Source organism: Doryrhamphus excisus, linkage group LG4 (genome assembly GCF_037039965.1).
Source record: "Doryrhamphus excisus strain RoL-2023G ecotype Guam linkage group LG4, RoL_Dexc_Guam_v1.1, whole genome shotgun sequence".
Taxonomy (NCBI): Eukaryota; Metazoa; Chordata; class Actinopteri; order Syngnathiformes; family Syngnathidae; genus Doryrhamphus; species Doryrhamphus excisus.
Window position 1 is genome coordinate 7,386,935 of NC_136360.1, and position 25,574 is coordinate 7,412,508.

The 25,574-nt window shown below is 38.9% G+C and overlaps 2 protein-coding genes across 3 annotated transcripts in view; one reads left to right on the forward strand and one right to left on the reverse strand.

Moving 5' to 3' along the window:
- The window catches only part of hcn2b (hyperpolarization activated cyclic nucleotide-gated potassium channel 2b), a 29,434-nt gene extending 25,894 nt beyond the window's left edge, over window positions 1–3,540 (forward strand). Inside the window, exon 9 of the mRNA XM_058073007.2 lies at window positions 1,738–3,540. Within this exon, the coding sequence (XP_057928990.2) occupies window positions 1,738–2,651 (914 nt within the window). The 3' untranslated portion in view covers window positions 2,652–3,540. The remainder of the gene's footprint in view (window positions 1–1,737) is intronic.
- A 4,128-nt stretch (window positions 3,541–7,668) lies between these two features.
- The window catches only part of polrmt (polymerase (RNA) mitochondrial (DNA directed)), a 31,696-nt gene continuing 13,790 nt past the window's right edge, over window positions 7,669–25,574 (reverse strand). For both annotated transcript variants that reach the window (XM_058073920.2, XM_058073918.2), the window contains exons 13-21: window positions 24,873–25,052; window positions 24,125–24,211; window positions 21,560–21,673; window positions 15,373–15,425; window positions 14,002–14,100; window positions 12,902–12,974; window positions 12,135–12,226; window positions 11,199–11,272; window positions 7,669–9,213 (exon numbers count right to left, since the gene is read on the reverse strand). In XM_058073920.2, coding sequence (XP_057929903.2) covers window positions 9,164–9,213; window positions 11,199–11,272; window positions 12,135–12,226; window positions 12,902–12,974; window positions 14,002–14,100; window positions 15,373–15,425; window positions 21,560–21,673; window positions 24,125–24,211; window positions 24,873–25,052 — 822 coding nt within the window. In that variant the 3' untranslated portion in view covers window positions 7,669–9,163. The remainder of the gene's footprint in view (window positions 9,214–11,198; window positions 11,273–12,134; window positions 12,227–12,901; window positions 12,975–14,001; window positions 14,101–15,372; window positions 15,426–21,559; window positions 21,674–24,124; window positions 24,212–24,872; window positions 25,053–25,574) is intronic.

Sequence of the window (25,574 nt, forward strand, 5' to 3'; positions counted from 1 at the left end):
TAGATAGATAGATAGATAGATAGATAGATAGAGAGAGAGAGATAGAGATATAGAAATAGAGCGAGAGAGAGAGAGAGAGAGAGAGAGGGGGATAGAGAGAGAGATAGATAGATAGATAGATAGATAGATAGATAGATAGATGGATGGATGGATGGATGGATGGATGGATGGATGGATGGATGGATGGATGGATGGATGGATGGATGGATGGATGGATGGATGGATGGATGGATGGATGGATGGATGGATGGATGGATGGATGGATGGATGGATGGATGGATGGATAGATAGTAGTGTGGAGAATAAATAGATGACATTAGATATGAACAATGTACAGCGTAAACAGTAATTTGTACAAATAATTTAAATAATTTAGAATAAATAATAATAATTTAAAGTAGTAGTAGTATGAGGTTATAGTTCTATTTATATTCATATATATTGGTACATATTGACACAGGCCCTCTGATGGCAGCCATAACTGCAACATGGTCCTCAATGAAAACCAGTTTGACATTCCTGATCTATAGGCTCTTCTCCAGATCAGTCCTGTGACTGGCGTTAAATCATCGTAATCATAATCATAATCAACCTTCCTGGCTTTGTTTACATTGTGTGTTCTCCTGGGTAAAGTTATTTTGCCATGACCATCATTCTCTGTTAAAAATAGCTCCGTAAAAAAATGGATGAAAGACACATTCACCAAACACCTAACCTCGAAGGAAAAGTGTTCTCAGCCTGTTTCGCTGCAGTCGTCTTCTCGAGCATCAGCAAAACACAACAAGCAGAACAGTAACCCAAACTGTGTTGCCTGTTTTATTGATTATTTATTTTATTTTCACTTTATTAAATCACCAAAGTTTGACCCTTGAAAGTTGGGCTGACTTGAAATTTGTCACATAGACATAGACTTTCTTTATTGTCATTGCACAATAACAAAGCAGTGAAATTGCCAACGAAATGCCGTTGCCTGGCTCCCGTGGAATAATAAATAATAAATAATAAATAATAAATAATAAATAATAAATAATAAATAATAAATAATAAATAATAAATAATAAATAATAAATAATAAATAATAAATAATAAATAATAAATAATAAATAATAAATAATAAATAATAAATAATAAATAATAAATAATGAATAATAAATAATAAATAACAAATAATAAATAATAAATAATAAATAATAAATAATAAATAATAAATAATGGATAATAAATAATAAATAATAAATAATAAATAATAAATAATAAATAATAAATAATAAATAATAAATAATAAATAATAAATAATAAATAATAATGTGGAGAATAAATTGATGACATCAAATATGAACAACAATGTACAGCGTAAACAGTAATTTGTACAAATAATTTGAATAATTTAGAATAAATAAATAAATAATAAATAAATAAATAATTTCAAGTTTTGGTTGTGCATATGGGCAGGTAGAGGCGTATTTGGCATTAAGCAGTCTGATGACTGACGATAATGGGTGGAAGATTTGAGACAGATTGGATGAAAAAGATGGCCACCGTCAAGCAAAATGCAGGATGTGACTAATTGGCAATAAGTCATTGATCATTTGTATAATGATGATAAAACTGCAGATATCAGTATTACATGTACTGTATGCTAGCAGCCTTTCAAAGCATTGTAAACAACAGATTGGGGTCTCCAGAAATGTCATTCAAAGACATAAATATGTTCCCACTTCTCCCGTGTCATTCCAGGCAAGAAGAATTCCGTCCTGATGCACAAAGTCCAACACGATCTCAATTCGGGGGTGTTCAACAACCGTGAGAACGAGATGATCCAGGAGATTGTTAAATACGATCGAGAGATGGTTCAGCAGGTGGACGTACCACGACCACAGCCTCCACTTTCCATAACACCCCCTCTCCTACCGGGATCCTCTCTGCAGCCACCAAATTCTGCAATTGCCACCCTGCAGCAGGCTGTCGCCATGAACCTTTGCCCGCAAGTGCAAGCCAAGTCTCCCAGGATGGTCAGGAAATTCCAGGTGATGCAAAACCTATCAAGCTCAGCATCGGCATCACCATTGCAGTCTCAGCTCCTTAGTTCGGGTGCCTTTGCTCCAGTCCTTTCCAGCCCTACTGTGCAGAGCCCCCGTGCAGTCGGAGGTCGTTCCTCCCCTTATGGATCCAGTTCGCTAGCTGGTCCCACCACAGGCTCCCAGCTGTCTTTGGTTCAGCAGCACATCCCGAGCCCCGTGCATCGGCCAAGCACGTATAAGAGCACCCATTCCTTGCCGATTGAGAGTCTAAGCCAGGATTCCAGAGCACTATCGGCCTCTCAACCCTCACTGCCGCATGAAGGGATGAACCCAGGAGCTCCCAGTCCTCCACAATCCACACGAGTATCCTCTACTTCCATTGGACCAGCTCAGACCCCATCAGGTCATGTCGGTGTCCGCAGTGCGATACCCCACAGGATTGTGTTGCCCCATCGGATGTCTGTAGGAGCCTTACCTGTAGCAGCCACGCCCAGCTCCACACAGGGATTCGGGTTTACAGGGTTTACATTACTTTCTGGGGAGTCGCTACTACCTGAGAAGGACCCCATTGAGAGCCTTCCTGAGACAGAGCAGATTAAAGTCCGATCCAGATTGCCCTCAAACTTGTGAGTCCATGAAGGGCTTGACATCAGTAACGAGAGCTGCTCTCGTTCTTGCAGATTGTCCAACTGGACAAGGTGAATGTATAGCAGGAGAGTAGATCCCAGTGGGTTTTAATGTACTATCGAATATACTACATTGAGTTGTTTCTACTCAGAGAACATTAGAAGCAGTAGTAGCATCTTCCCAAATTTGCCTCCTTTCTGTACTGTAGTTCACAATGTATGCCTAATGACTACACTTTGTATTATAGTGGTCTAGAATAATAGCAGGAACCTGCTTCTGATGTCTCTAGCTTTAAACCCCATCGTACCGTAGGGACGTGTCTCCTTAGCATACCTACAGGTAGGTCCATCCTCTACGCTGCTCACATGTAAGTGATTCATCAACTCAGACTGCCATGAAAATAGTTAGAAACTGCAATTTCCTTTTCCATTTTTGGCTTCATTTACAGGACTTCTCTCAGATTACATCATATAATTCGGAATTTGACCGAAGCTTCAAGACATCAATGTATCTGTAAACGAACTTGCCTTCAAAGCAACACAACATCAAGTTCTCATTTACATTAGTTTTGTTTTTATTTCTTGATAATATTATACCAATGCAGTTAATAAAGGTTTTATGATGGAGCAGTTCTCTTATTTGCTATGTACAAAATTGTTTTGTTTCCACATCTGAACAAACATTTAAACCTATTAACTATTTGAGTCCAGACTACACCAATTACATACGTACATCATAACAAAAGTGTTAACAAATCTTCTATGTAAAGCAGGGGTCTCAAACTCAATTTACCTGGGGGCCACTGGAGCTAGGGTCTGGGCAAGGCTGGGCCGCATCAGAATTTCCAAAAAAAAAACATTTATTAAAAACAGAAAAATATACAAACTTTTTCAGTGCTTTGGTTCCAATTTTCTACAATAAAAGCTCTGAGAAAACATTCCACTGTTCTCAAATATCTTCATTTTTTTTTCTGTACAAAATAAGATGAAAAATAAATAAACAAATCAAGAATAAAGAAAATCAATCAATCAATAATAAATAAATATAATAATAATAATAAAACAGCAAATAATAAAAACTTAAGAAACCACATATAGTTGGTGGGTAGACAAATTATTTTTTTCAGATTAAAATGAACAAAGCATTATTAGAGCCCTGTAGACATGACAAAACACGACTACAGTCACATTTATAAATTTTTTATTTACAACATATTGCGCAACTGCAGGGTCTTGAGACACATGCTAACTCCCAAACTAGAGAGCTAGCGACCGAAACGGTAGCCTTCAAGTTATTTCCTTCAAACTTAAATAGCCCAAAACTTACCACTTCCACACGGATAGGGAGGATAACTATTAACAGTTATTTAACCTTTAACATGAACATTAATCAAACGTAATAATTTTTTCTGGGTACATGATACCATACAGCATCCATGTCAAACTAGCGCAGGCCGCACTAACATTAAACTTTCATATCAAGGCGGTGGCCTCAAACTAGTGTCCTGCGGGCCACATTTGGCCCATGGGTCGCGTGTTTGAGACCCCTGATGTAAAGGCTCATGTAGATAGACATTAGTTTACTAAAGCTACTGGTCACTCAGGTCTGAGTCTTTGAAGGCCCACAGATGTATTGTATAGTTAACATAATACTGTTTGACGATATTTCCTGCACCTACGTTTTTAAGGTTTTATTTCCTCCTTTATTTCCTCAGTCCAAAGCAGAGTTAAAAGGTCAGTAAATATTGGAATTCAATCAGTAGGCTGGTCTGGGAATGTTTGCCGGAATTGCAAATAGGCAATGGCCAATGTATCAGACAGTTTCTCAGAGGAGCTCCAGTCTGTCCTATTGGTATGGCGGAGCATTAGGGCTACACTGACACCAGTGGTAATATTACAATACTGGCCAAATGTTACTACTAAGTTGCATTTTCAATAAACAAATGCCAAAATTATAATCATTAAATATTTGTTAAATACACATTTATGCTAGTATAAAGTACTAATTTTCGGACTCTTGTTAAAATTGTAAAAAATATTTATAGTTTATTGTTTAAAAAAAAATCAGAAAACTACAACCTATTCTTGGAAAATTATGATTTTTTATAATATTAAGACTTTAGAGCTCTTCCCCCCTCTTATTTCTTTTACTTTTGCCTTTCTTTCTCATTATATTTTGACATCATTGTTGTAAAATCACTTTTCTGTAATATTACAACATATTTCTTGGAAAATTGCAACCGTTTTTTCTGAGCTTTTTATCAGCTTTATTCTATAAAATCAGCTCTCTTTTTTGTTGCAAAATCATGACTTACGATAATTAAAAAAATATTTCTTTTCTTGTAATGGTCATAATTTTATTCTTGGAAAATTACAACTTTATTCAGATTTTATTTTGATTTAATTGTCCATTTAAATTGTTATCAATTAAAACCTAAAAAATAAATACAATTGAAACTAAAAAAAAATTTTGGTACAGTATTAATACCAGTTTACATATTTTTCCTTATAATTTTATGATGCCATTTTATAATTAGTCTTTTTTTTGTCAGTGTGGCTTGAATACTCCTTGAACACCATTATAACAATAATCCTAATTTTAGATCATTAAGATGGATGTTTCTAACACCAACAGTATAGCATACTTTTGATTTTTTAATGTGAAGTTAAAGTGGAAATCTCTCACCATTTGTAGTCTATTGTAATTTAGCCATTAGAAAACACTGCCTGTTCATTTCAGCCAATCTTAAAGCTGTTAAAATGTAAAACGATTCTAAGACTGCATCATAAAAATGTAAATCCACTATAAGTCATTTTCCTATCATTGGCACTTTGGCCAAATGCCTTGACTGTAAACACAGAATCAGCTCTGTATGCGCTATATAGTCATTAATGACCCCTATCATCGGGTGGGACACCAACCTTTTCTCTCTGGGATCTGACATTCCATTCACCTCATCTCCCTAATGCCTCCGCCATTCCTGACTAATGAGAGTGGAAAATTGAATCCTTCTAGTCTGTTTGGAACTCTTTATTATTCTCCTTCCACTGGATTGCATTATTCAGTGCCAATAATGGCTTCTTCAACCCTGGGATTATTTTACTTTATTTGGTTGAGTGTGTTTTGTTTTCTACCTGGAGACTTGCAAACGGGACAAAGCGAGCATCATTTTTGAGGCCAGTTGTGTTTTTGTTTATGCCCAAATTATACCCCATGGAACCTATTTGGGTGCTTCAAATGATTGGTAAGAGGAATATTAATGTGGTGTTCGCTAGTCAGCAACAAATAAAGTAGGGCAACAGGATCAATAACGGCTATTGGATCAATGACATTAATAACATAAGATGAGTCACTATAAATATTCAAAAGAAGTCTGAAATTTTGATATAAAAGCAAAGATCAGATGAGATCAGATTTTCTATACTTTGCAGTATTTTTTTAGCCTGATAACCAGGATGGTGAATAAAGTAATTGCCAATAACACAAACAAATTTCATTATTTTATATAGTGTGAAATGTTATAAATATAAATATAAGAATACAAAATGTTCCCTTTTTAAGTAAAAAAAAAATCCTGTTGCACAGATTCTTGTTTACATGACTCGCTAACTGCAACATATTTTGACCAGTGGCAGCAAACATTGTGACAGTGTTTTTGTATACAAGGGCTGCTGTGTTGACTTTAGGGTCTTTTAATGCAGTAAATTGCATGAGCCAAGTAAAAACGTCAGGACAACCTTTTCTCCACACCTGAGTTTGTGTTTATTTATTTATACTTTATAATTATATATTTAACATCAAAACCATAACATGTACTGTGCATACCTAGTGCCTAGCATAGTAATCTCCACATTATATGATCCTTTGTGTGGTTGTGGCTGTACAATAAATGCATTGCCAGTTCCAATATATCTACCCTATACCAATGCAATACACCTCTGTGGGAGAGGAAAAAAATAAAATTAAATAAAATGTTTAGAGTACAGTGTTTATTTAGCAAGTTGGAAAAAGCACAATAAAATGTGATATGACTCATTTTTGAGAGTTTTTAAAAAGAAGCAAAACTTGTTGATCCAATAAAAGAATGTGATGGTCAATTCATGTCTTATGTTTTTGGATTTACTACGGAACTCAGGACACAGCAATTTCTGTCAAAAACACTGGCAACAAATGTAAGAACATAATTAACGTTAAGTGTGAATTGTGTCCATAATGTAAATATTTTGTATGGCTACAATTATCCAACACTGCATTAACTCTCTTGAGAATGGAGTTCACTAGAACATCACATGTTGCCAGCTGCCTCTGGAATCCTGGTGGACGTTAGAGATGTGTGGAACATCCTCAAACAGAAGGTTGAGGGCATCGGAGGATGGCCCACAGATGTTGGATGGGGTTTGGAATTCGGCTCAGTTTCCAAAGGGAGGGCATCATACTCGTCTTCAGTATTTCACAATACATGTTGGCATCCATGTTTCCCTCATGCTGCCCCATACCATGACACTCCAACCACCACCCTTGACTGTACTCTGGGCACACTTGTCTTTGCAGCCGCACATGCTTATGGTGCCTGTACGGTCTACCCACACCTTTGACCTCTGCAGCAGACCTCTGTGTAATGCAGATGTACTCAATCTCTTTGGTGGACCATGGTGAAGCCTTATTCTTAGTTGAAGCTGTCCTGTTAAAAGTGTATGGTATTGACCACAGAGCTGCAGCTCAGTTTCAGGGTGTTAGCAATTTTATTATACCTTTATGTAGAGCGATTATTCCCCCCCCGCCCCCCCCCCACATTCTCACAGAGTTCTTTGCCATGAGTTGGCCAGTATAAAAGCATAACAAATTTAACACACCTGCTCCCCATTCACACCTATAGCCTTTAAACTAGAGAGTCACATGACTAACCCATGCATGTTTTTGGAATGTCATTTTCTACCGTCGCGGGGGTGCTGGAGCCTATCCCAGCTGTCTTCAGGCGAGAGGCGAGGTACACTCTGGACTGGTCGCCAGCCAATCACAGGGCACATATAGACAAACAACCATTCACACTCACATTCATACCTATGGACAATTTGGAGTCACCAATTAGCCTAACATGTTTTTGGAATGTGGGAGCACATGCAAACATGCAAACTCCAATCGAACTCGGGTCTCCTAGCTGTGTGGCCTGCGCTCTAACCACTCGTCCGCTGTACAGCGGCCTAGAAAAATTTAAATGTGAAAATCCGTTATGTATTGTATTTTGCCCAAAGGATTAAATATGCATATTGTAATTCACCACATTGTCCACTATGAGATAAGATACAGTTGGATACAGTTACAGATAAGATACATCGTTACATCATATTCATTCATTCATCCATTCATTTTCTACCGCTTTTCCTCACAAGGGTCGCGGGGGTGCTGGAGCCTATCCCAGCTGTCTTCGGGCGTGAGGCGGAGTACACCCTGGACTGGTCGCCAGCCAATCACAGGGCACATATAGGCAAACAACGATTCACACTCACATTCATACCTATGGACAATTTGGAGTCACCAATTAACCTAGCATGTTTTTGGAATGTGGGAGGAAACCGGAGTACCCGGAGAAAACCCACGCATGCACGGGGAGAACATGCAAAATCCACACAGAGATGGCCGAGGGTGGAATTGAACCCTGGTCTCCTAGCTGTGAGGTCTGCGCACTAACCACTCGACCTCAAGTCCTCATGTCCTCATGTAATCACTTGAAGAAATAAAGCAGAGAAGTACTTTACTAAAAAATAATACATCTTTTAATGTATTGAGCTGACAATAAAACAACGTATTTTAGTTGCAAATCAGCATCTTCCCTGGCACACAAAATTTCCAGCACTCCACACAACAATGAAATAATTCTTAAATATGAGGGAAGCTGCTGGTGCTGCTTATTATAAAATATGAGGCATTAATCATCTCACATGACATTATTGTCACTCAGCCACACTTTCCAGACACAATTGTGCTATTTTTAAATGTTCTGTTCAGCTTCTTCATCTTCATAGTGTTGGATTTAACACGTTTTACTTTGAAGAATGCGTTCCGTTTCATGTCTTTGACAATGATTGTCAAGTGCTGAGAGAGTGAGGTGTACCGGAGATGTTTTGGAGGAGCCACCTTGACCGGTATTCTTCACAGTTCCCAGCCAGCATCCTGCTTCCAACCATTCATGATGATGATGATAATGATGGAGGTAAGTCAGTCCACAGTGGGGGTCCTTACATACCTGCCTGTCCATCACACTCTCACACACAGCCAATCAGAGGCACTCGCGCCAAAGAAAAGGGTTTGTTATGAGAACATCTTTTCCCTGATTCAAGTCTTTGAGTGCCACGCCCCTTTCCCAGATATGAGCCCCTCCAATCAGGCGGGTCCACCAGGAAGTCAAAGAACGTTTTTGTAAACCAACAGGGGGTGGTGGTGAGTACTTTCATGGCCTTCATTGACTGCTGATGCATAAGGAAGGTGGCACCCAAGCTCAGTCGATCATGAGGCAGTCAGCTGAAGAAGTACGTGGATTCCTTGACTCTGTCGAGATCCAAGTCCCCTGTAGAAGGAAGAGAGGGATGAAGACAGCTTTAGGCATGTATAGATGAGCCACACTTGTTAAAGTTTAGAATCTTGGGCAATATAAAATAGATTTACTCCAAGCCATTATTAAAACGACATGACTTTTTAATATGAGGTGAAAAAAAAAGGGTGGAAAATACATCCAAAAATACATCCATACATTGGTGCAAGTAGGACAAATTGCATTATTGTAATTGCAGTATTGTAATAAAATAATATTGACTGTAACATAATGATGAATTTCCATGTATTTTGATGTGTTTTATGAGATAAGTTAAACAACATTGAGTTAGCAATTTGGATGAAATGTTTTATGACTATTGCCCTGTGTTTTAGGTATTTTCATTTGTACATTTCATGAAGGAAAGGTGCATTGTGGCATATCATTAATAATAAATCTTTCTGAATGTTCCTAAATAGGCTTTTTACTCACAAACATTTAGAATTTAAAACCAGTATCATGAATAAAGAATTAAACTCTTACTTTGAGCTGACACAAATAAACCAAAACATGTTTGTCTCAGTGTAAGAGGTCTCGCTCACTCTCATTTTGTATTTGCTGAACATTTGTGGGCAAATTTAAGAGCTAACATGCTAATAATAAAGAAAACTAGTAATACAAAAATAAGCATGCTGACTGTATTTTAAAAAATAATAATATAATATTAAATTTAAAGAGGTGGGTTTTTAGTTGTTTTTTGAAACTGGGAAGGTCGGGGCAAGCACGGAACGAATGGGGCAAAGAATTCCAGAGGGTGGGGGCAGCGATGGAGAAGGCTCTGTCACCCCAGGTTCGGAGCTAATGGCCCTAGTTCCAAAATTCCCTTTACATAAAATTTGATGTAATTATCATTACATATCGATCTTATTATAGATAAAAACTGATTTCTATCTGCGATTAATTGTGAGTTAACTATGGAAAAAAATTGTGATTAATCACGATTAACTATTTTAATACATTGACAGCCCTAATATAAATGCAAGCCTCGTCAAGATATCCCCCCCTCCGATGAACATTTCCCCCCAAAATTGAGTTAAACTGATTTTTGGTGCATTTAGGCTTCATGCACACTTTTTTATTTTTTTTTAAGTGTCTGTTTGAATCTACATGATCCTCAACACCGGGTGCCGCTGAGGATTCCAATGACCTCCCTCGCTCTTGGATTAACCACAGTAAAAACAAGAACAATACATTCAGTAGCCGTCACATTGAAGATTAAAAGGATTTGGCTTGCGATCCAATGAATTGTGTGTGTTATTAAACACACCTGACTTGGGGGCTACGTAAGCCGATTATGTAGCGGAGGGACACAATTAATAGCAATCACTTTACAGCAGTCAGATGTCCGTGTTGAGCCGGTGTTTGTTTACCGCACAGATGGAACCAAAGAGGTAGTTGGGGGTGTTGCGTAAGAAGACCTCCATCTACCTGACTTGATAAGGATGTGTCACCATGGTAACCATTACTCAGGGACGGGGTCAAAAGAAAACATGCCAATCTGTACATGTGCGCACATTTTTTGACTTTTCACAGAAGTTTGTTGCACATGTGGAAATCTGGTGCATGTAATAGAGAGAAGAACAATGGATGAAAGTAGGTGCCAATTGATTGAGCGAGGCTGCCATGGGACTCAAAACAGAAGTGAATGTGAACGGGAATATGGCCAAGTTTGGTGAGGGAGGATTATCAGCTAACCAAATAACATATTTTGCAAATATTGTTTTCCAATAAACACAGTTAGGGTTCCCAGGCTATGAAATTTATTATGACAATTTATTTGCATATCGCAGGTTATTTTAGCTGGTTAGGATTTAAGATTTAGCCCATTGACAGTACATAAAACCCCATAACTAAAAGGAAAAAATAAATAAATAAGGAATATTCCATTGAAGCGGTTCATTGCAGTGCTTCAGGACATGTGAGTGCTCTTCCAACCAATTAGCACAAACACAACAACTGACCTGTCTGAGGCACTTTGGCCAGCAGTAGCATGAGCCTCCGGTACTCCAGATACTTTTTGTTTTTGGTGTCAGGCCTGCCAACAGAGGGAAAGAAAATACAAAGTTGAAAAACACAAACTCTAAGTTAAAACTTATTAAAGTTTGGGGCTGCTTGCTTGGGCTGCTGTCTTGCAAAATCCACGTAGCATTGGCCTTCTCTTTCCAAAAGCAAAAGAAACAATGCCCTTTGTGAAGTCTCAGCATGAGGGAGGGTGCAGGCTATAGTGTAAAGGTCTGCACCCTCAATGGACCAAATAATGTCCAATTATCGCATGGAAGGAGTAGAAGAGTAGAAGACTGCCTGAGGCAAGCAAATCATTACAGAAGAAGCTTAGGGACAACAATACAAGTCCGATTAATGTAAAATATATTTTATATGAATGTACTTTATTAGGATTCTTCATAAAAAAAGGCCACATCCGGACAATTTTCACTGCAAACTACATTAATAAACATTGTTAAACTAATAACTCTAGCAAAGTTACATAAAAACATAAAAATAAATAAAAACTACTATCAAGAGAAAAGCAGATTAAAAAAAACGAGAATATGCAAAATTTTTTATCACATTTGTTTTTAGTTTCAGACAATGAGGTTTGCACATTTGGAAGTGAGACCTGAAAGAAGTTTGAATTGAATCTGAACACTTGATTTTTTCTAACACCAAGGAGAAGTCACTGGCTACATCCAGTCAATGTGACTTCTATACATATATGGACATGCCCGGGTACAAGCTGAGTGGGAGCAATCACAGCAGAGTGGGCATGTTTGAGGCGGGCCGTGGGTGGAATAAATTAAAACAAACCGTTTTGGAGATCCAAGGAAATGTGTAGTTGCTGTATAAGAGTCCACAACTCAATACAAAGGACAAAAAAATTAGCACAACGTGTGACTTACGTGAGGTCAGTGCAGTACATGTGGAGCAGGAAGTCGGACAATTCTTGGAGGATGGGCTGATTGTGCAGTGCCACAAACTGCTCCCGACAGACCTACCAAGGTGGAGGTGGACGTTGCATTACAAAGTAATCAGTATTTTGGCTGGTATCCATTGATGAAGTTCAAATACCAGCACCATCACTCAACACAGGAGGGTATACTGGATTGTTATTACAATACTGAAAGAAGTACAAAATATAATACCAGCTATGGGAAATTAAGCATGGACCTGCCATATTCATTGGTGAAAAATGGCTGGTAGTGCTGCTTCACATGCTTCAAGTGTTGACTAATATGTTAAATGCTTCTGCTGAGTGCAAGTTCAATTACCTGTGTAATGAGGTGGGCGGAACCTAGCACATCAAGAGACGGGGGATTATGGGAAAGGATAATTGTACCAAACTGCTACTGCTTGGTTGACTTGGTCGAGATTGTGTGAGGACATTAGGAGTGAACTGCTTAAAATGATGATACTGTAAGCTGTTTGTTTCAGCGGCTATTTTTATCATAAGCAGAAAAAGACCGATATCCTTCTGCTCTAACTGAGAACACAAGTAGGAAACCCTTAAAGATGACAGACATTGACTGACATGTGACATGTTTAATGCCGCATGATCCGACAGGATGGCATAGTAAATGGCTCTAATAATGCCAGTGTGGTCGAGGGACAGCAGGAGAATTCAGACAGTTTAGGAGCACAGGAAAGGGGCCAAAGTGAAAATGAATACCTTGTTCATGGTGTCAACGGTGAGGGCGTGTGTCCAGAAACAGTCGTGGACTGAGACGAATGTCAAACCAAATCTTTGAGGTGGAAAAATAGGGAAAAAAAAGAATCAAAGATTAAAAATATGTTGTACGTAGTATTACTGGCTGAGTTCAGTCTAATGCAAAGGAATGTAGACAACACATTTTTAATTTAATAATTGAGTTTTCCTTCGTCTTTTTTTGTTTGTTTTTATTTATGTAGCTTGTTTAATTAATTTTAATGAAAAGCTCGATATCTCTTGACAAAGTACAACATCATAACTAGGGATAAGCGAGTACACCACTATCGGTATCTGTATCTGTACACCCATCTGTGTAAATTATTTTGTCCGTATTTGTACTTGGAGTGGGTGGAGAATAAACCAGAAGTGGGCATGGTATAACAAGAAATGTGTGGGGCTTACATCTGTACATTATTAGTAAGTCTGAAATTGAAATGGATTCATCAGAAGTTGCTATTCATTCATTCTACCGCTTATCCTCACGAGTGTCGCGGGGGGTGATGGAGCCTATCCCAGCTGTCTTCGGGTGAGAGGCGGGGTAAACCCTGGACTGGCTGCCAGCCAATCACAGGGCACATATAGACAAACAACCATTCACACTCACATTCATACCTATGGACAATTTGGAGTCGCCAATTAACCTAGCATGTTTTTGGAATGTGGGAGGAAACCGGAGTACCCGGAGAAAACCCATGCCAGAAGTTAGCTATATTTATTATTATAAATATGTGTACTGTGTATGGAAGCAAATTTTCTCAGCGACTTGATCTCACCAGTCAAAAAGAGAGCAGACAAAAAAGAAACACCGGCAGTGACGAGTTGTCTACAGCTTTCTTGTGAAAATGCCAAACCCTGCTTGACGAATATGCTACCATAGAAGCATTATTACCATATTAGGGAATGAGATGTTTTCCGCAGAAAAATACTCTTCGTAGAAAAAACACACAAATCAGCAAATATGCGAATCAGTAAAGCTGAATCGCAAAAGTGTGGGGATCCACTGTATATATACCTTTATGGTACTTGGAGTGGCGAAAAACGCTGCTCTGTTGCATGTTTACCTGTAGCAGTGAAGAGCTGTCAACATCATGTGGGTGGAGTCCAGCGAGTGGATGAAGTTTGGTGGGAAGGCGTTCTTCTGTTTCATCGTGTCTGGCCTCCTGAGAAGTACAACCAAAGACAAATATGAAAGCATGTGTCATACTTGAGTATGCTCTTCCTAGATATTTATTAACAAGAGTGTATCAATACTTTTATCCATATATTGTGTATATGGAACTCCTCCAGCAATGATGCATCATGTGACATTAAAAATTATTTAACACCGATGCTGATCTGCAGTGAGACCAAAAGGATGAGGGAGGAGGCAGCTGTCAGTCTTTGTCATCGTTCTCGAGAGTACTCATTCCATCCTGCCTTCTCTTCAGTCGGCTTTAGACCTGCATTCACCTTTATCACCCTTCCTCTGTGTCAACAAAGTCATCACTCTTTCATCCTTAAGGTCAGATATCATCTATTGAAATGAACTGACACTCACATAGGACACACACATGCTGACGCCCGCACAGGACAAACAGATCAGCAGCACACTTTGTAGATACTTACTTATTGCATCTCAATATTAATGAAATAATTAATATTAATATAACGACATTTCATTTGCAATTTCACTGCTGTGTTATTGTGCAATGACAATAAAAGAAGTCTATCTATATCAATAAGTAAGATTATCTTTCAAAAGTCTTATTTCAGTAGTTCAACACAAAAAGTTACATTCTACAGATTCAACACACACAGAGTGAAATATTTCAAGAATCTATTTCTACATATCTTCATAATTGTGAAGATTATTGAAGAGATTACACCTAATGAAAGAATACTTGGTCTCTTCGTCTGAATTAAATTCCTGAAATCAAATCACCAGTAACAGTTTATTTTGGCTCATGTCCAAACACTTCAAAGTAAAGTGAGTATTAAATTACATTTAATTAATCTCACTTTTTCCACACAGGTTTTGATTTTTTTTCTCCCTGAATAATAAAAAGTTAATTTAAAAAAATTGCATTTTGTGTTCATTGGGTTCTCATTGACTGCTATTTAAATTTGTTTGATGAGCTGAAACATTTAAGTGTGACAAACATGCAAAATATTAGAAATCACAATGGGGGCAAATGGGCAAATACTTTTTCCACAACAAGAGCACAATTTACATGTCTAGAGGGCTCTAATAAAGTTTAAAAGTATATTTAGAAGGTCATAAACAGGTTTTCTATACTGTATGAAAAATATTCCATTTATAACTAAGCAATCCTAGTTTGCATAAATTAACCTATCACAGTCGGGTCTGGAGCCAATTAACTGTTTAAAATTGGGGACATTTCAACTCACAGTCCATCAAGTAGTAGCAAAATCTGCTGGAAGGTGACACTTACTCTTTGGTGTCATGGCTGATCTGGACGTTGAGCTGTTGTATGGTGCTCTTCAGCTGGAGGAAGATAAAGAAATAGTCTTAGAACCGATCCATCATGCTGGTCATGGCAATATTAGACCTAAGAACCATGTCAATGATGAGAAACATGAACATGAGGATGCCTGGTGTCCACCTTTGGCATTTTGATATTAAACTACTAATATATGAAGTCTGTTAAATTCTATGTCACAAGTAATTTTTTCGTTATTTCATATACTATAACACCTGTGTTTATTTACTTTCTCATTTCAACGATCACGACAGCAACCTTTCACAGACAGTTGTTCCTCGTGGACGATACAACGTGCTGAGCTAATCTCCTGAGCCTCGACAGTCCATACGGTCTGTGGTGCCGAGCCATCTGTGGCTTTGCAGTGTCCCCGACCCTTTGGAATTTTGCCAGGGTGGGTACGACAGGCGACTATCAGCATGGAGATATGATAGGTAAATGTGAAGGCGCCTTGTCTTGGATGTGAGCATATTGTATTGGTTTGTTTACCCTGACTTCACAAAGAAAGGTGGAGCTTTTGGCACTGATAGAACGAGGCCTTTATGTATAGTATAAAGGAAGGACATTATCCTTATTGCCATGGATGGTTTGTGGGGGGAAATAAGTTACTTACACACACCAGAGCAGACTTTGTTTGTGCAGTTTCAATTATTATGCTTATTGATGTTATTTAAATTAGAATTGACAAAAATCGCCGGGCTTGAAATTAGGCTATAAATACCTTTGGTTACAGGTAGCACGTTTTGAAATTGATCCGCTCACATATTGACAGTTGGTGTTTAATTAATCAATCTGTGTTTGAAAAGTCACTTTGAGACGAGTTTTAATTAATTTTGAGGCATAATTATCTGGCTTCAATGAATGCCTCCAAAGAAAATTGCCATGGGTGAGGTAGTCAGATTGGGGAGGTCCAAACCATTCACCTTTGAAAATGTAGTGATGAATTGATTAGAAATGTTGCTTTTATCAATAGTTCAAATAAATGTTTAATGATGAAATTATTAAAAATGTTATTAGTTGGTCATCCAACACAGGGGGTTTCAAAGAACATAAAATAGACCCTATTCTCCCGCCCCCTGTACAGTGGATCAACACACATTTGCAATTCATCATTCACAGCCTTGAAAATGTGCAGATTTTTGGTAAAAAAAAAAAAAAAATTACAGAAGAAAACAAATCTCATCCCCGCTTGGAAGAAAATACTGTAGGACTAATTTTAGCAGCAATTTTAACTCATTGCAAGGACTTTGTGACAATTGTATATATTAGGTGTGTCCCAATCCACATTTGTTGGCTTATGAGCTGGTCTGATTTTTGTTTTTGTCTTGCTGATCTGATCTGGTACTGATCCTTTTTTTTTTTTAATAATATTAAATTTCTTTTACAAAGAGGAAATTGTGGAATTGAATATGGTAATGAAAATAGCTTTTGAATGCATAAAAAATAATGCCACTAAAGTAGGTAAAGAAGGTTCCTCATCCATCTTCTTCCCACTGGTGGATGCTGGAGCCTATACAGAAAACCACCGGAAAAAACCTAGGTTGTTAGCAGGTTAGCAAACAAAAAAGGAGGTGATATGATGCTAATTTACAGATGTTGATCATTTAAGCAGTTTTATCAAACAACTGTTGAGCAGCTATCAATTTTTATCCCAATTTAGCGGTTATGTCACTGTTATTGAAAACATGATTTTAAACAAAGCTTTATATGGAATATTTTGTCAAAAAAAAAAAAAATCAAAAAAGGGCCAAAAAAGAGGTGGTTTTCTTCAGGTAAAACATAGTACAGATTTATTTAAATACATTTTTGTGGCAACTTTTTTCAATATCGAATAGGTTCAAGATGTCACCCCTGCTATAATCCAACACAGAATAATACAAAGTTGCGTGAAGGAAAGGCGAAGACATTACAGAATTAGGCTGACGGGTGTTTACATGGATTAAAGTCGATCACAGCTACAGTCAGCGAGCCGCTAAGCAACTCACTTTGATGTCTCTAGTCGATAGCTTGAAGGTCGCTGTGGGATGAATGACATAATCAGACATTTATCAAGAAACGGTATTAAAATAGAGGCGAGGTATGTGGTAAAAAAGCCTATTACTTTCATCCATGGTTGCTATCTCATACATCGACTCTCTAGGAGGATTGTGTCCGTCATGTTCAGAGCTTTATGTCCAAGCAAGGAGAAGAGCAAGTTTGATGCAAAAGCAATGGAGACTACCTGTGGTGTGAAGAATGGAAGGCCAGGCGGTAAATGAGGTCATCAGCGTGCATTGTATTATATACCCTGTTTATTATAATGCACATGTGCATGATCACCACGTGAGACTTGACTTGAAACCCTGAGGCTGTGAAGAATGAGACCTTGGCTAACTTGGACGAGAGGGCCAGCAGGAGAGGGTGGTGTGGTCTAAATCACCTGAGACCTGCCACCCAGATGGTCATGCGTACAAAAGCCATCAGTAACCACATACAAAAGGAAGAGACGAGGCCCCATTTATCACATCCAGTTAATACTAAATGTGGAGGCGGCTCGAACCCTTCAGTCCTCAATGGTGACCTGATGTTGGACTACACCACCTCATGGTAGTTACATACACACATACTTCTACCAACATTCCCTGCGACCTTTTCCACACATTCTTTTGACCAAACTTTCATACCTTGAGGGCTTGTCCTTGAAACTCCAGCCGCATTTATTATTATTTCACCTCAAAATGCCACAAGATTCTGCAAGATCAACGGAACACTATGTTACCCTTGGGAATGGTTCGCTCCTGTTGCGATGCCAAAGGAGGCAGAGGGGGCATCTCCGCGACATTTAGAGTCACACTTCCCTCCCGCAATTTGAATTTATAAACTCCCTTACTCAACTCTGCCGCTTCTATACAAAGTCAAATAGACATGTAGCAAAAAGGAGAGACAGGACATATGCCTGGGTGTCCTCATTTACCGCCACAATGTTCCACCAGTACAGAAATGTGTCATGAAGTTGACCCCCACAGTCCACATTCTGTTTTCATGACTTTTGCTCACAATATGGCTTTATTGAACATTCCAGTATTCTTCCAAGGATAAAAAATGTGATAAGAATACCATGATAAATGTCAATTTTCACAATTTAAGCAAAATTTCCAATATCTAGAGTCAAATTTCATTGGGATCTGATGCAGACTGCACTTTTGACTGCAATTTAAATCTAACATGGTCAATCTCTTTAAAACAATGGCCAGCCGCCCCCAAGACAATAGTCCTCAAAAAACTAACATTCTTCTTCTCAATTTTCTAACCACAGACTATGTTTACCCTCTCATTGTAAGGACTATAAATCAATCATCACATCAATCAATTAATTTTACTTAATTTGGTTTAGAATTTGTGAAAAAATATTTTTCCGGTACATCTTGGTATGATGTGTGATCTTTGTATGTTAGCATGCTATGGCCAGGCCAGACAAATTTGGCCACCACCAACTGGCACCCACACATCGACATGAGCAGGCTTAAGCCGGTCCTACAGCCACTCGCTCCGGCCTACCCCCCATATCCACAGAAAAGTTCTTAGCCTCAGCCTCCAACAGGCAAAAAGGCTCATCATCGGTGGGCAATCGATCGGAGCACCCAGAGAAGCAAAAGAGGCATCTTTTAATGCATGACTGGACATGACTGACTCAAGCTGCCAATTCATAGGGTGAGCATTCCAAGAAATACCCAGTGGGATTCCACAGTGAGAATGAGGGCTCTCTGTCTATAAAATTGCACTACAATATTTTGGCACCATTTTTGCCTGTCACCTTACACTTCCCATATATTAATACATGATTATTAAGCCTAGTATAAATATGAAGAACCCAGCATAACCTGGTTGTCATGCTCTTAAGTGAGAAATCCAGTCATATCCAGCTGATGACTCCCCAATATCGCTATTAGCTGAGAGTGAGACTTCACTGCACTATCGCTTCGGAGGGCAAAGTAAAAAATAAACAAGGAATGTGAGCCGGAGTGACCTCTGATCCGATTAGTGTCTCCCAATCCTGTTAGGCAGCCTCCCTGATGTATGTTCATGCTCCATGCAATGACTCCATCTTCCATCAGCCATGTGATTATATTTGGAATTGTCCAAACATAGACACAAACCTGTGTGGTTATGTCATGTAGCGACTGTTCCAATACTTATTGGTTCGAGTGCTCTGATGGCTCAACTTGCAATGCTACTCCGCGTCTAATTACTAATGACCCCCTGGCAACAAGGCGGCCTTGGATTTAAGAGGCAGAGAGGAGAATGGGAGATTGAATTCAATCCATCTATGCGCCGTGGAAGGGGAAAGTGACCTTTCTGGGAGTTAGTTTCATTTTTGTTGCTCAATGATGCAACTGGATTATAGTATTATCGCAGGGGATGAAGGAAGTCATCTGTGAAGCTAAAACCTACCTCGTCCATGCAGTCCTCACTTCATCCGTGCGTGTGTCAATATGAAGGCTTCAAAGGGCTAATCAGCCTCCTTGTCCATGCTGGACATTAACCGCAGCATACCCAATCAGGGGGAATGTGAAGGACGAGAGATGCGTCCTCGGGGGACTCACCATCTGTCAGCGCCGCTCTCTCGCACCTGCTTATGGAGGTGTCACTGCCCCTCTAAAGCAACCCTCTGCTTGATGTCATACTTAAGAGAGAGGACAGCATACTGGGCTCGCCTATGGCCTTGCTGCCTGCATGTGTATGTCCTTCACTTCCTGAGCTAATAAGTTTGAGGGTGCAATCCCTCAGTCTTTTTCCAAATTATGTAACAAACATCAACACAATTTACGTTCTTTCCATCTTGGGAACTTGTAATTAGTCTGCCAAAATGAGGACAAACAATACACCGTGTCTCCACTACATAAAGAATTATAAACACAAACACACACACACACACACGCACAGCTCGGTGTGCTATCTACAGACATGCTGGCAAGCTGACATTTATCTCAGACATGCCGCTGTCAGGATCTCCATAGTGACAAACAACTTAATGATGTTGTTGAGCTCCATTACTGTTAGGTCCACTCAAACCAATCACACGCCACGATCAGCACTGTCTAGCTGGAACATTTGCAGACTTGCAAAGCATGCAGAGTTTTTTTCCTGTGCTTTGCTGTACTGTTGTTGTAAATGGCAAATAAATTATGTTTAAAGCTCACAGAGTTGATGGTTATTTTGCATTATTTGTTGGTAGGCTCTTATCTCTCGTTATCTACATATTACATTGCTGTGTAATGTTTTAGTACTTTCTTTAAGACGCCGGAAATAAGGATTGTAGGTGGAATATTAACCGCCTGCGATTTCAATTAAGTTGGTGTGTTCTTATGAGCTCTGACGTTGTTCTCCTTGTTTAAGTAAGGCTTAATAGCCTTCCCAGCAACACAGTGTTAACTTAATTTTGCTACAGTCTCCGCAAATGCTACATGCTCTAGATCGGTTCTAGAAATCCTGATACCGATATCAGATATTTAGGCTAATATTTGGCCAATAATTATTGGTGGCCGATAGTTTCGGAGATCTCTAACAAAAACCTATATTTGCGTCTGGATGGAGGTCAAAACACAATCATGGTCAGTTATGCAAATTAGATCATTACATTAATAAAATAAAAGTTATTAGTTAATAAAGTGCTAAGTTTAGCACAGTGGAAAGCATGAGAGAAAATATTTAATCTCTCAAAAAAAAATAAAAAAATGTTGGACTCTACATGTTGGCAGTACACACAATTCAATGGACTGTTTGCCAGAGCACAGCAAGGGAAGCGAAATGCTGGCCATGTATTGCATACGGGACATTTTTAGTGGTTTAAACTTGAAAAAACTTTGTTCCAGAGAACAATGGCATGAATGGGGTGAGCCCTTTTGTCAGTTATACGTTGTCTCAGTAGCATACACCTAGAGTGCAGAATATTGTAATGTAGTAGAAATTAAATGAGTAGATTGCAATATATTGTCATACATTTTTACATTATTTTAATATTTTTTCATTGTACTTTCCTTAAAAGTAATGTTAAAATCTCGTTTAGTTTCATTCTTGTAGACCCAAACTTGTGTCTCGTCTCATCTCATGAACGTGAATGAGTGTTTCGTGACACCTTTGGTATGTTATGTTTGCTTACCACTTGGTTACGTGTGCGGTGGTAGGGCTGGATGATGGGCAAACCCAGGGGCGTCACCCACTGCACAGTGTGGCCCGTCTTAGAGATGAGCCTGGCGCTCTCTGTCAGCCAGTCCTGCAAACCATAAAGGCGCACACACACAAATAAAGCACCCTGCAAAAAAAAACCCTACATATTTCTTTACATATTCAGATTCCAGTTACTATACCGCTTGTCCTCATTAGTGTCACATGAGAGCTGAAGCCTAACCCATTAACATGAGAGGTGGACTACACCCTGCAATTGTTGCCAGCAAATTGCAAGGCACATTAAAAATCATTAACAATAAAAATAATACAACATTTTATACATAAAGCTTGTGTATAAAGCTTTATATAATTGTGTCAAAAAGAACAAAAACAAGCACAGTCAAATGTAATCACAATAAAAACAACTTTAGCACACATTCATTATTTTATATTACATATTTCTCCAACAGCAAAGACGACAACATTATAAATAAATAATACAAGAAAAAATGCTGAATATGCAGGCATCCAGTGTATTTTTACAATAAAAAACACAGATTAAAATTAATTAATTCATTCATTTTCTATATCGCTTATCCTCACAAGGGTCGTAGGGGTACTGAAGCCTATCCCAGCTGTCTTCGGGCAAGAGACTGGTCACCAGCCAATCACAGGGCCCATATAGACAAACAACCAGCACCAGTGCAGCCCCAGATTAAAACTGTTTTTTATTTAAATTATAAAACCTCATATCATTCTGAAAATAAACCTGTAACAAATAATATAAAAATTGTACAACTGCACCAGTCTCAAGGTATGTGTTGTGACATATATCAACTAATTTAAGCAACTTAAAATTACCTCATACAAAATCCAACAACATAGTAAATCGTATCATTTAGTCGGGTATGATTTAATTTGTTTGGCCAAGAGCCATCGTGTCTCAACCAGAGTTCAGTGAGTAAGAAAAATTTAAGTATCTGTCTTATTACTGGGTTTTAGATAAATCATCTAAATGATCTTTTCTATGCTATCAACTGTTGCCAACTTGCCGGAAAAACAGGTGAGGGATTGTTGCAAATACTGCAGGGTGCAGTTTGTGAAACATCCAGACCTACAAATGCCATAACTTCCTCCTTCCACACATACACACATGGCTTTGAGAAAGATGGATAGTCTGTCCTGTTCCCTTCTTATATCTCTGTCTGAGCCTGCAACAGTGACAATGAGAAAGCAGAGGAGTGACGGATGGACTAACTACATAGTTAGAGACTGACTGATCAATGAGTGGATTGATAGGAAGCGATCCAAGGAGGAGAGGTGTGCTGAGAATAAATGGAAGTGTTCAAGAAAGGAAAAGAGGTCAGTGGCAGGATTGATCGTGTATATATACACAGGAAGTGTCAGGCCGTTGGTGCCATTGTGGTTTAACGGTAAATTCTTTATCTCAAACCAGGGCTGTCCCCCGCATGTTCCCCAGAGGAGCGCCAAAGCGGAAGGCCCTGGTTCTATTAACGTGCTGGGCTTTGCTCTGCTTGTGAAGATAATGCACACAATGCCCCCGCCAGGTGAACGTCCCGATGCTATAAATGGAGCCTCTGTGATGAATGTGCGCCGTAGGCAGTTTTTCATCAGCTAATAGTGCCAGGGACTAGTCATTAATAATAGGAAAAGATCACTCTCTATGCTGCAGCAAGTTACTCATCAAAAGTTGGCTATGGTATATTTTGTACCGCGAACAAAGCTCCATTGCATTTATACAATAATATATAATAGAACATCATAAAATCTATAAGTGCGTAGTGATAGAAGACCGCAATGAGGCATCCTTCATTTTTGTATGATAATGTGTAGGTACCATAAAATAAATACACGTGTGTACCACAGAACCATGATAACCATACAACCACAAATTTTACATAATGCGGCATAGGTGACAGTTTTGTGTCGCAATGAAAAGGTGAGCAAATTCACATAATTTTAATTTTATTTAGTTCCATATTCACCGTTTACGAACCATATTGTGGATGTCTAGTTAGCATGTTGGCCACAAAGTCAGGAGATCGAATCTCTGTGTGGAGTTTGCATGTTCTCCCCGTGCACGCATGGGTTTTCTACGGGGACTCCGGTTTCCTCCCACATTCCAAAAACATGCTAGGTTAACTGGGGATTCCAAATTGTCCATAGGCATGAATGTGAGTGTGAATGGTTGTTTGTCCCTGTGATTGGCTGGCGACCCGTCCAGGGTGTACCCTGTACTCTGCCTCCAACATACCCGCGACCCTTGTGAGAGGATAAGCAGCAAAGAAAATAGATGGAATTTACTTTAGAAAAAAAATATGGGAGTGAAGATGCAGATTCAAACCACAATGTGGAGAGAAACAACTATTTCAATATTTTTTTAATCCAAATGTTGTGGTGTTTAATACGGCTGTTTAATATCCTCCTTCACATCAGGGTGCGTCCAGGCATCAGTATTAAAAGTGAAATATCTGAGAAAAGTATGACATTTATCAAAGAGTTATGTTTTTATTGTATATGTGTAAAACAAACTCACCTGAATCTCTCTGGTTCCTGTAAACATCTCCTTAAGGCCACTGAACACCTGACGTACCAGGTAATGAGATGCTTCCCACACATACTCCTGAAAAAGACGCACAGAATTATATTATCATATACTGTATACTTAAGTGTCTCGTAAATAAACAGTGCAGAATTGAGGCTAATGAGAAATAATGGATTACTTCCTAATCCACTGCTGTCATCAGTCCCAAAAAATTCCCAGATGAAGCAATTAGGAACATGATGCAAAAGTCATCTGAAACTCAAATAATTATGGATGCACTGGTGTGGTCATGAAGTTCTCAACACTGAGATAAGACCAAACATTTGTGTCCAATAACACCCATTAGCATCTAAAAATACTACAGCAACACAGTATCACATATCTGTGGGCTGTATCCTCACCGATTCATCTATACAAATATTATATTTCATTGGATTATGACTGTGAATACAATAAGCTAATGTTTTGTGCATCAGTGACGTCAATGTCAAAGTCGAACAAATATGATGAAATTACACTCAGGCTCTGTCATCTGAGTGATAAATGTGTGGAAGGTGGCAGGGCGCTAACGCACAAGAAGAAGGAATAGAGCACTTCATACCTCCCATAGACAATGGATGCCATTTGCTGTGCCCCACATACAGTGGAGGAGATCCTGTGCTATAAATAAACACGAGTGCAGCATGAGGGGGGAAACCCCACCTTCCTCCCTCCCTCGCTCGCTCTCGCCGTACTGTACCTTAGGGAACTCATCAATCTCTTTCAGCCGCTTCTCGATCTGGAGTCTTCCCCCGTAGCGCGTGACCCCATACACCACGGTCATCACAGTCTGTTTGACTACTTTCCTGCTGATGAAGCCCTCCAGGACCTGAGCGATCTTCAGGCCGCTCTCAGCATCCCGGACTCTGAACTCCTCCACCTTAAACACAAGAATGTTGGGCAAAAACACCGGCAGTGTCATCGGCAGTGAAATACAACTCACTTGCTTAAAGCATTTGATAGTGAGTACACAATTCACCTTTCAGCAAGCATCTTATTATCTACTCAAGGGACCATACTATAGAAATGAAATATGGGTATGGATATGCTTGGATAGCAGTATAAATGTATGATATCAACACACAGATATTATTGTCTCAATAGCCGGCAACACAAGTGAGTACTAAGATGATTGTTTCTTGCCTAGAGTAAAGCATGGTCCAGGGCTGTACGAGTGCTGCTGGCACTGGGGAGCTGTGGTTTATTGAGGGGAAACACAAACGCAATCATGTGTAGTGCAAGACAACAATTGTGCTCACATCAAATATTGATACTTTGGACACAGCTGACATGTTCACTGTGTCATTTTCATTGGCCAGCGAAGCTACACTGCTCTACAAGGCGTACAGTGACTACTCTAAAGTACACTGAAGTTCAATTTCTATCATATTATCCCTTGAGA